The sequence below is a fragment of the Primulina tabacum genome, chromosome 9, assembly GCF_025594145.1.
Source record: "Primulina tabacum isolate GXHZ01 chromosome 9, ASM2559414v2, whole genome shotgun sequence".
Lineage (NCBI taxonomy): Eukaryota > Viridiplantae > Streptophyta > Magnoliopsida > Lamiales > Gesneriaceae > Primulina > Primulina tabacum.
In genome coordinates this window covers 274,206-286,571 of record NC_134558.1, presented here as the reverse complement: position 1 = coordinate 286,571, position 12,366 = coordinate 274,206, and the positions used below count along the sequence as shown (strand labels likewise).

At 34.9% G+C, this 12,366-nt stretch overlaps 1 protein-coding gene across 1 annotated transcript; it reads right to left on the bottom strand.

The window, feature by feature from the left end:
* Positions 1-262: 262 nt before the first annotated feature.
* On the bottom strand, positions 263-2,465 carry LOC142556389 (uncharacterized). Its single transcript, XM_075667849.1, has 3 exons — positions 950-2,465; positions 323-601; positions 263-267 (listed from the first exon to the last, which is right to left on the bottom strand). The coding sequence occupies exons 1-3, from the start codon at positions 2,463-2,465 to the stop codon at positions 263-265; spliced, it is 1,800 nt and encodes a 599-aa protein (XP_075523964.1).
* Positions 2,466-12,366: the final 9,901 nt, after the last annotated feature.

Here is a 12,366-nt window from a genome sequence, read left to right as displayed (position 1 = left end):
AATGGGGGTTCTTCTATGGAAGGTTTAAGTGATTTTGGAATATGTCCAAGCTCCCCAATCTTCGAATTCACCGATCTTGGCAAAGGCTTTGATCCCTCCAAGTAGTTCATACATTCCTCCACTTCTTTTCTGCTGGATTCCGTGGACTTTGGGCTAACCAAAAGCTTTTCCAGTGGGTCTTCAATCAAAGTATCCTGCACACTACACTCAACAATATCATCAATAGCATCTATTCTATAACAATCAGAAGATCCAGGATATTTCATACTACGAAAGACATTAAAAGTTACCTTCTCATCATTCAACCTCAAAACTAACTCACCTTTTTGCACGTCTATGAGAGCTCTTCCAGTAGCTAAGAAAGGACGACCTAAAATTAGGGGGATCTCACGATCATCCTCCATGTCTAGCACAACAAAGTCAACTGGAAATATAAATTTATCAACCTTAACCAAAACATCCTCTATAACCCCTCTAGGATATTTAATAGACCTATCAGCAAGTTGAAGGGAAATAGTGGTTGGTTTAACTTCTCCAATCCCCAATTTCTCAAAGCAGGAACAAGGCATAAGATTTATGCTAGCACCAAGATCACACAATGCTTTGTTAAAATTAGAATTACCTATAGTGCAAGGAATGGAGAAACTACCTGGATCCTTAAGCTTTGGAGGTAATTTATTTTGCAAAGTAGCTGAACATTCCTCAGAAAGCTTAACAGTTTCAAAATCAACAAGTTTCCTCTTTTTAGTCAAAATATCTTTCAAGAATTTAGCATAAGAAGGCATTTGAGCCAAAGCCTCTACAAAAGGAATATTTATGTGCAATTTCTTAAAAACTTCAAGAAATTTTGAAAATTGTTGATCCAATTGTAGTTGCCTTGCTCTTTGAGGGAAAGGAAGTGTATTAATATCAATATTATCATTAGAATCAAATTCCTTACCTTTCTTACCTGTCTTCCGTGTAGTCTGAGTGTTCTGTTCCTTAGCATCTTCCATTTTTGGTTTCATTCCTCCATCATTCTTTGCCTCCATATCTGTAGAATTCTGCCTCTTTGGTTCCTCTTCCTCGGCCTTGATCACTGTACTCACTGCATTCACTCCTTTCGGATTTTTCTCAGTATCACTTGGTAGTGTTCCAAGGGGTCGATTTGCTAATTGATTGGCTATTTGACCCATTTGAGCATCCAACCTTCGTAAGATAGCATCATGATTCTGCAGTCTCGTCTCCATTCCCACAATATGTTTCATCATAAAATCCTCATAAATTGGTCGTTGATCTTCTTGCTTGAATCCTGGAGGTGCTGCAGGTACCAATAATCCTTGTTGTCTCACTTGTTGAGGAATGGGCAGTGGAGGAATATGTGTTGGATTAAGGGAATTCTCCGTATTCTTCCAAGACAAATTAGGGTGATGCTTCCATCCTGGATTGTATGTGGAACTGTATGGATTTGATTGTTGTCTCCATTGATTCCCCACAAAATTCAATGCTTCTTCATCAAAAATAGGTTGTTCCTCGATGACTATTCCTTGGACCTGATTTGCTTGATTTGATTTCAGCTGAGAGAATTGATGGGCCAACCCATCAATCTTAGCAGTAAGTGCATTCAACACATCCATTTCAAGAACTCCTGCCTTCTTTTCTCCAATAATATCTGTCCAACCCGCACTATTTTCAGCCATATTTGAAATTATTTCAAGTGCAACTCGTGGAGTCTTCCTGTATAAGCTACCATTGGCTGCCGCATCTAGCATGGAACGCACAGAAGGATCTACTCCGTTATAGAAAATCTGAGCTTGTTCAGATGAAGAGAAACCATGTTGAGGACACCTCCTCAACATCTTTCTAAATCTTCCCCAAGATGTATGTAATGTCTCCCCATCCTTCTGGCAAAAAGATGAAATATCCATACGCAGTTGTGCTAGCTTGGTGGGTGGAAAATATTGATTCATGAACATTTCCACCAAACCATTCCATGTAGTAATAGAACCAGCTGGTAGATCTGTGAGCCATTCTGCTGCTTCACCATGCAAAGAGAAAGGGAATAGTCTCAATCTTATGGCATCCGTGCTCACTCCATTGAATTTGATTGTGTCACAGATAGATAGAAATCCCTCCAGATGTGCATTAGGATCCTCGGTCTGTGATCCTCCAAATCTCACTTGATACTGTATCATTTGAATGATGGATGGCTTCAACTCAAAATTATTTGCTTCCACGGTAGGGCGAGTGATGCTAGAACCATAACCTCCAGTGGTTTGTCTAGTAAGATCATAGACAGTGCGATCATCTTCCTCGTTGTCCATTACTTCCATCCCTGCTGTTTCAACTTTCTCCTCTTGTTTTAATTGTTCTTCTACGTCAAAGTCTGAGGATTTCTCCCTTTGTGCTCTACGTCTCCGTCGAAAAGTATTCTCAATCTCTGGATCAAATGGCTCCAATTCTGTCCTTCCTTTAGCACGGCTCATGCACAGTAAGATAATCCCTGAAAATAAATAAACAAACTTTAAACGTACGAATATGCGTAAAATCAACAAAATTAAATAAAAACCTAATCTCAAGAAAATAATAAATCCTAATATTAAACAATTCAATCCCCGGCAACGGCGCCAAAAACTTGACCGACGATTTCGGTTGGGAATAAATCTAGCAAGCGGACTAGGTCAAGTTATAGTATTTGGAGATGAGTCCAGGTATCGTACCCACAGAGATCGATGTTTAATTACTAGAATATGAATTATTTTTCCTAATTCAGGCTAATAAAATTCAAATGATGGGAGATAAATTAATTAAAACTAAATAACACGATTTAAATAAATTAACTAAAGCAAAACTAATCCAAACTATTAATTTAGATGAAAATTCAAATTATTTAAAAACGACTAAGACGCACAACGGTACCGAGACAATTTATAATCTACGTGTCAAATTCATATTCAATAAATTAATTATTTAATTCACGACGGAATTCCCAAAATTATTTATTAAACGATTCCTCGAATTAATAAACCTAATTAAATCTAACAGTCCAATTATTCCTAACTGAATTTAATTAGATTTAACCGCATTAGATCGTTGTGAAATTCCAGTTTTTCAACCTAAAGTCGCACACTGAAATCGAATACTATTTCTAGTCAATTTAACCATGTGTTGATTGATGTGTGAAGCAAATATTAATCTATCGCCTTCCGGTTTTAGATTAACCAACAAATATTCTATTTAATTGGCCAGATTAAAAGAACACGTGATAAACGACATCAATCAATGAATAAAATAAATAATCTAATTGAATCAAACTCAAAACATCAAAAAATAATATGTGTCGGCCCTATCATGGCCTTAGTCTATAAAAATATACTCCATAAACTTAAAATAAAATTGCAATTCACTATTTAAATTCAATGCAGAAAACTTGATTAAGAAAGAATGGAAAGAGATTCTCTGTAATTTGTATGTGTGAGGAATTCCTCGCTGGTTTTGCCTTCCTTCTTCCTCCCTTTTTTTCTTCTTCCGCGCTATTCTCCTATTCCGTCTCCTTCTGTACTTCTGTTCTCGGCTGCTATTACGGCACTGTTTTGGCACTTCCTTTCTTCTGTACGCTTCTGCCCCCTTTTATTCTTTTTAATGGGCCTTCTCTCTGTATTCTTTTTAAGCCCATCTCCAATTAAACCTTGTAGATAATAAAATTATATATTTTATTTTCAAAGATTAGACTTCATCTTTATCAATAACTTCAATAATATCAAGATAATAAAATAAAAATATTTTATTTCCTTTCTTTTAATATTTTTTCTTTTGAAGTTTTGTAAATTTATTTTATTTCTAAATTTAATCATTTTTCATCTTTTATTTAAATCTACAATAATTGATTCAATTAAGCACATAATTAGAGATAAAAAGTCTAGATAAGGGCAAATATTATCAAATCAAATCCCTAAAATCTTTGTAAGATTTGGCCTTATCAACAAGTCGAAAGCGGGAAGTCTCAAGATCTACAAACTGATGGCAAAGAAGTCCTGTGGATGAAAGGGCGACTGTGTGTACCAGAATGCGATAACCTTCGCCAAGAAATACTGTCAGAAGCACACAAATCCAAGTTTTCAGTCCATCCAGGGAGTACGAAGATGTACAGAGATCATAAAAGCAATTTTTGGTAGAATGGAATGAAAAGAGACGTGGCAGAATTTGTCTCTGAATGCCAAGTGTGTCAACAGGTCAAAGCAGAGCACCAACAACCTGGAGGATTATTGCAACCATTGGAGATACCTGAGTGGAAGTGGGAACACATCTCCATGGACTTTGTGGTGGGGTTACCAAAGTCGAGGCAAGGTCAAGACGGAATATGGGTAATTGTAGATAGACTTACAAAATCTGCACACTTCCTACCCGTCCGTATGAACTATAATCTGGACAAGTTGGCTACACTGTATATGGATAATATTGTACGAATTCATGGAGTACCAGTGAGCATCCTGTCTGACAGAGACCCAAGATTCGTCTCACGTTTTTGGAAGAGCTTTCAGGGGGCCATGGGAACTAAAGTGACTCTTAGTACGGCCTATCACCCACAAACCGATGGCCAAACCGAGAGAACAATTCAAACCCTGGAAGACATGCTGCGAGCCTGCGCTCTGGAATTCAGTAGCAATTGGAGCAATCATCTACCATTGATCGAGTTTGCTTATAATAACAGCTATCACAGCAGTATTGGGATGGCTCCATACGAAGCCCTGTATGGGAGAAAATGCCGATCACCCTTATATTGGGATGAAGTGGGAGAAAAAGCAATAGTAGGACCCGAACTCGTACAGATAACAATAGGCAAGATTACAGTAGTCCGAGAGAAACTCAAGGCAGCTCAAGATCGACCAAAGAGTTGGGCAGATCTGAAAATAAGGCCAGTGGAATTCAATATCGGCAAGAAGGCCGACGTAAAAGTCTCGCATATGAAAGGAGTGGTCCGATTCAGTAAAGCCGGGAAGCTGAACCCTCGTTATGTGGGACCCTTTGAGATTTTGGAAAAGGTGGGCACACTAGCATACATATTGGCCCTGCCACCAAGCATGTCTAGAATTCACAACGTTTTCCACGTGTCCCAACTACGGGAATACATCTCGGACCCAAGCCACGTGTTGGAAGCAGAACCGCTCATGATCGAAAGTAACTTGGGAGAAGAGCTGAAGTACGAAGAAGTTCCCATCAGAATTGTGGACACCAAGGACCAAGTACTAAGGCGACGTATCATTCCCTACGTCAAGGTACAATGGTCTAACCACACGGAAAGAGGAGCCACGTAGGAGCTAGAAGAAAGGATGAGGGACCAATACTCGTACCTCTTCGGAGACCAAGCCAACCCAAGTTTCGAGGACGAAACTTCCCATAAGGAGGGAGGGATGTAAAATCCAAGAATTTTAAGTTTTATCATTTAAGTTTTATCACGATAGTATATTTTGGATACCAGGATTTATCTCATTTGAGGATGTGAGATTTGTAAGATTTTACCAAGATTGAGTGAATAATAATATCGTGTATATTATTATTTGAAATTTCGCAGATAAATGCCTAAGATTTGAGTTGATATGGAGATACCGGGATAAAAATCAGGCAAAGGATAATAAAATCCCTAGAATTCGAAATTTACAGTGTATATATTTGAGAATTTCGAAAAATTGAGAGATAAAAGATTTAGAGTTCGAATTTATATCACGGATAGATCACAATTCTCGATAAAGATTTGATTCAGATTCAAACGCGATATCACTCGATCACGATAGCAACCAACTCCTATAAATAGGAGGGCCCTGTAGACTCGAAAATCACACCACATATCACACCAAATTTTCGAAAATTTGTGCTCTAGTCTCCTTAGGAATTTTCGAGCGCAGCGAAGCCCTGCCGCCGTCCAACCAGTGAAGTAGGAATTTCGAAGAACCCTAGCCTTTTTAGGTTTTTCATCAAGAATTTAAGGTAAGTGGGCTTGTTTTAAATTATTGAATTTCGATGCATATATTTTCGGTTTTATAAAAATTCGGGCGAGTACAATTCTTCTTCTACACCCTTCTGGTTACGATATTTTGCATGAATAAATGTTTTGACACTGTGAGAATTCAACTTGATTTGGGTAGGAATCCCAACCATACGTACCCTTACGCGGTGGGGGAGATAACCGCTATACGGCCTCGTTCCCTTAGAGGAGTAAAAATTAGGGACTGATATCAGTAAACCATTGAAAGTAGATGAATCTCAGTGTCGGGTTAATGATGCGCACGTGATAAGAATTATGTTTGCATGGTATGTATATTTCGAAATTGCATGTTGTTTTGTTGTACTCGAACGGCGCCCACTTGCTGAGTATTTCCCAAAATACTCACCCCTTACAACCTTCCCAGATAAATCCGAAGAGCAGATTGAAGAAGAAGAATCAGAACAATTTTGGGGCTGGTGAATTGTTTTAATCTCGAGAGTTTCTAGTAAATAGGTTTCTGAATTTTGGTACTCAAGTTTTATGTAAAAACGTTTCCGCATTTATTTCATTAGTTATTTCAGTTGTAAAGACTTTGGTTTTTGAGATTATGATTAATAAACTGGTATTTCGGTTTATACTATGCTACGAGGCTGGTTGTTTCAATTGTGTGATTGTTAAACGACGCCGGTGTCAAATCCCGAATTTCGGGGCGTGACATCCCGAGCCGAGCTCTTGGGAGGACCAATGTTAGCTCACTACGCGGCAGCAGAGTTCGAGTATTGAATGATCCCATAGTCAAGCGTACAAGTTCAATAAGGAAGAAATATCATAAATATTTGATCTAATCTTATATAAGATTATGAGAATTTAGAGTACGACAAGGAAAAAGTTACAAGAGATTTTGAATTCTATAAAGACAGTATTTTTAGTCGTGAAAGAAATATACTCATATGGAATTCTATAAAGACAGTAGTTTTAGTCTTGAAAGAAATATACTCATATGAAAACTCTTCTCATACGAATACTCATATTGATTACACACAAGAACTCTCAATATTTTTCTCAATCACTGACTTAAGCGTCGGATGGTATACGCCTAAAAAACTTTTCGGTCCTCTTTTAATGTTCTCGCTCATTCTTTCAGGTAATTTCTGTTCCGACCGCATACCTCATGAAGCGCGATCGGTCCCTTCTGCAGGTATCACGATTTTTATCAACATCAATTGGCTTCGTATGTTGGAACTCGAGTTGAAGATATGGCTGGATGAGGAAGAGGAAGAAGAATTATTCATAGAGAAGATGAGGCTAGTCATCATCGTAATCAAGGGAGAAATCTGGTGAACCTCACTATGGATTAGCTAGCTTAGTTAATAAAGAGAATGATAGATGATGACCTCTGTTATAACTGACCTCACACTCCACCACCACCACCTCTTCCCCCATTGCCACCTCATCCTCCATCGCCACCTCCTCCGATGTCGCCCCCAACGCCTCCTTCTCTGATAGATGTTGTTTTTACGTAGTTTATACTGTTGTTTTCGTTCATTTTTCATGAGTTTATGTGTTGAGTTCACGTTTCAGTAATTTTTTTGTTTGTCGTATACGGTCACTCCTCATATATGTTGGTTGATTTGTAGGTCAAAAGTATTGAAGAAAGGTGAAAACTTGTACCTTATAACAGAGCATGTCATGCTAGGACGATATTTTTTCCGCCCCAGTGCGAATGCATGAAAAGTGAAGAAGCTGGACAGTGGAGGGCACATTAGGGGGTGATTTTGACCATCCCAGCGTGAATCAAGGACGAAATGAAGGATAAGATAGAAGATAGCACACTAGGGCGGTCATTTAATACCACCCTAGCATGCTCGGAAGAAAAATCGATGATCGGGATAGAACGTCTCAAGCTAGAGCGGTAAATTTCTGATCGCCCCAGAGCGATGCAAAAAGAAAAAAAGATTTGCTCGGATTTCTTGACTTTTATGGACTCAAATTTTGCGTCTATAAATATGAGCAGTCCTAATACAAGAAGGAAGAGATCAGATATGCAGAGGAGCCACCAAAAGGGGAGAGCCACAAGAAGGAGAACAAGAGAACTCAACCGAAGAACAAGAATTTCGCAGTTTTTCTCATTCTCTTTTCTTTTCATTAGGATTTAGGGGATTCTACCTCCCAAACATTTATGTTTTGATTTTTATATATATATTAAATTTTATTCTTAAGCATACTTAATTATGTTATTGTGTTTATTGAATCTTCGGAACATGATCAACTACAAAATGATTTTATATGTTATAATTGAGATTGAAATAAGATTTTATAACATGATAGAATAACGCAATTCATGGATCTACAACTTTCATAGACATATGAGTTTGACTACATGTTGATAGTCACAGATAAAAAATCGAAAGCTAGAGTATTTTATAGTTTGTTAATGCAATCGCAATTGTTGTATAACACAAGGACACTTGATTTCTACATTTTGTTGATTAGATTAATACAACTTGATATAGTATATTGATAGATTATAGAATCCCGTCAAAAGCATGACTTATGGATTGAAATTCATTCATTAGAGAAGTTTGAAGCTAAGTGAACCGAGATCTTAACAATTATTTGTTTATTATTTTAATTTATGTTATTGCATTTGTTTCATAATTTTATTTCGATATTAATTTAGTTTAATAATTAATTCACTTTTATTTTTAGTTGACTAAAGAATTGTATTTGAGATAAATTGGTCAAATCATTGTATGTGAGACGATACTCGTACTTGTCACATTTTATTAAAACTTGACACGTAGACTTGCGATAACATCGAGTATCTTAAAAATATTTAATTGTTATAAGTTATTGTGTTATAAAAGCCCGAACTTTTTTTGGCGTCGTTGTCAGGGATTTAAATTGATAGATTTTACTTTTTCTTACATTCTTTATTTAACTTTTTTTAATCCTATTTATTGTACTTTCTTCCTGCATGATCTACTAATTTTATTATATTTTTGTCGGAACTTTTCTTGTGTAATACTTCGACATGTTTCATCAACAAGCATTCACAAGTTTTGTCCAACAGCAAAGAGAGCCATTATACACTTCATGGGAGAGATTCAATAATTTGGCAAACTCTTTTTGGTATCAAAATTTCTCTAACTATTATTTTTTTCGCTTTTTATTTATTGATTCGGATTCCAAGACGATGCAGATTTCGACTATCACTGGTATTGGGATCCTTCACTGTAAGGTTGGAGCCACCAACATCCACCCAAAAGTCCATTATCCCGATTTTTCAAACTAGCCATTGTAATATAAAAAAGAGGAAGGTATTTTGACTCGACTTGAAGAGGTGTTGAACAAGTTCATGGCATCAACTAAGGAATTCATAGAAAAGATGGCCACTTGTAGTCATTGTGCAGAAGAGCACATAACATTAATTTTTGAGGGTCGCCAAGTTTATGAAGTGAAAAAAGATACTCAAACAGTTATCGATCCAATTTGGTTTGACGACGATGACTCAAACAACCAAGGTTGTGAGAGTGATTAGCAAGAAACTGAAAATCTAGAGATGTTTGAGTTTTCGGCAGTTTTTGAGCCTCAATCAGGAGAAATTTTGGAGGAATTATCTAATGAAGATTTTCCACAATTATGTTGGAGCATGATGAAGCATATAGGGCCAGTAGAGTGAGATTTGTATCACTCATAGATACACCGGATCCATCCCCTCCACCATCATAGACCTTAATAGATTTAGTTTTCCAAGAGCCAGCACCAATGTTCTCTTCTCATGTTTACCATTCAGTATGAAGTGTTGTTGAGGTGATGAGCGTACAATGCGTATATTAAACCAAACTTGAAGGCATATGGAATCCAGACCCATATGCGGTGTCATATGACACTTACTTTTGGCATCAACCACTCTTTGAGTGTGTTTGGTTGATGTGATTAAATAAGGATAGATGAATAATCACATACTTATCTAATGTTTGGTTAAAATTTTAAGATATATTAATAATCATTTTGATCCGGTTTAAAACCTAATTTTATGATTAATTATTTGATTATTAATCTAACAAATTAAGTGGGATAAGTTATCAACACACCACAAATTACATTTTTATCCTCTTATCTCTTATGAAAATAAATATTTATTAAATTCTAATTTATTGTGTTTAATTATTACCGTAATATTTTCAAATATATTTCTAATAAATATATTTAATTTTAATAAACATAAATTATAATTATAAATATTTAATTATCTATTTAATTATTTTAAGAATATTTATAATTATTAAAAAACAATAATATTATAATATCACTAAACTTTATTTAACATTAAAATTAATATTCAAAATAATACTACTATTTTAATTATTAATTATAAATATTTAATTATCTATCAAATTATTTTAAGAATATTTATAATTATTTTAAGAAAAAACAATAATATTGTAATTATTACTAAAACTTTATTTAACATTAACATTCAAAATATTATTGTTATTTTAATTATTAAAGTAAATACATATTTACAAATTTATTTCTAATAAATATATTTAAATTAATTTTAATAAATGTAAATTATAATTATAAATATTTAATTATATATCCAATTATTTTAGAAATATATATTTAATTAGCATTTGGGGCATTTTGGTCATTACAATAAAATTTAAAAAATTAATCCATCATTTTAAAATCATACCAAACACCATGTTATTTATCTCACCATATTATTAATCAATATATCTCATTTTTTAATCACTCTAATTATTAATCATTTACTTATCCTATCACACGTACCAAACGGAGCCTTTGATGAGTATTTCTAAGGGTAAAACTGATGATTAAAAATCATGTGCTACTTGTGATGAAACCAAAGTGTTTTATTTATAATTTATTTATTTAAATTATTTTTAGTTTATGCATTGAGTTCTTGTTTCTTTGTGAGTTGATCTTTCTAATCCCTTAAATTTTTGTGCAATGTATATACAGGGGCAAGTAGAAGATGGATGATATAAGAAATTCGTTGCAACATAAGAAGATTTATGTCCATGTGAAGTCCTCAAGCTCACTGCCTTACAATTAACCAGGAGTTCTTTTCTTGTTTTAATTTGTTTCATATACTTGATTTTGTTTGTGTTTAATTGATTTTGCGTCTTGTATGTCATCTAGTGCACGGGGACAATGCATGACTTTAGTATGGGGAAGGGCTCGGTAAAAAAAAATAAATGTTTTCATCTAGTTGTGTCGACTCGGTGGGAGCCAGTTCAGAATGATTGGATGGTGACCTTTCGTTGATGGTGAATATGAATTTAGGACAAACATTTCCATTGATTCTATTCATCACTTCATTAGTCTAAAACACCACGGTTGTTGAAGCATGAAATTGTTGTCTGAATATTGAATATATCAAAGCATGCATGTTGTAACTAGCAAATCGTGTGAATATTAGTGAAATTCAATTATGGGTGACTTGAGAACCATTCAGAGTGATTTGATGGTGACCTTTGACCGATGATGAATATGAATTAAGGACAAACATTTCCATTGATTATAGTCACTTCATTAATCTAGAACACCCTTGTTGTTGAAGCATGAAATTGTTGTCTGAATGTTGAATCTATTAAAGCATGTATGTTATAACTAGTAAATTGTGTGAATAATAATGAAGTTCAAAATTTTTTGGATGAATTGAGAAGCATTCAGTCTTTTGTTGAACTTGAATACGTCCTTTGAAGCATATCTTAATCACCAGCACCATGAAAATGACTTAGACCATTTTTCTTGGACCTTTGAATTGTTTTAAACCTACCTAGAAACATGAAATCATATGAAATTAATCCTTACATCGATTTTCATAATTGCAACCTTAGAAAAAATGAAACTCATACTCATATCCTATGAGAGTTCATATGTGAAAAAATTGCACTTGTGGAAGAAAAATTTCTTGCAAAAAGGGATTTTGGAAAAACATAGATGTAAGTGAGGAGGAGCCAAATAAATGAATAAAATCTTATTCTAGGCTAAAAAGGGAGAATTTGTGGAGTAGAGAAATATTAAATGCAAAATCTGATTTTTCGTTATTCAAAATCAGCCATGTAATCTCTACTTTTTAATTAACCTGTATTTTATTTGGTTGCATTCATTTGAACTATAATTTGCACCTATGAAGTCCTGATGATCTGTGTTTTGCTAGTGAATAACTAGTGGAGAGGGGATTTATATGAAGAAGACTTGCAAAAATGTGTCGATTGAGTTAGTTTCAATTTTGGAGAATGAATCTATTTGAAGTGCAAGCTACTAAGAACAACATAGCACACACACGTTCACGTTCATTGCAAAAATATATTGTGTAAAATTCAAAGAGTGTGCGATAACTTATGTTGTACTTTGATTGATGAGAA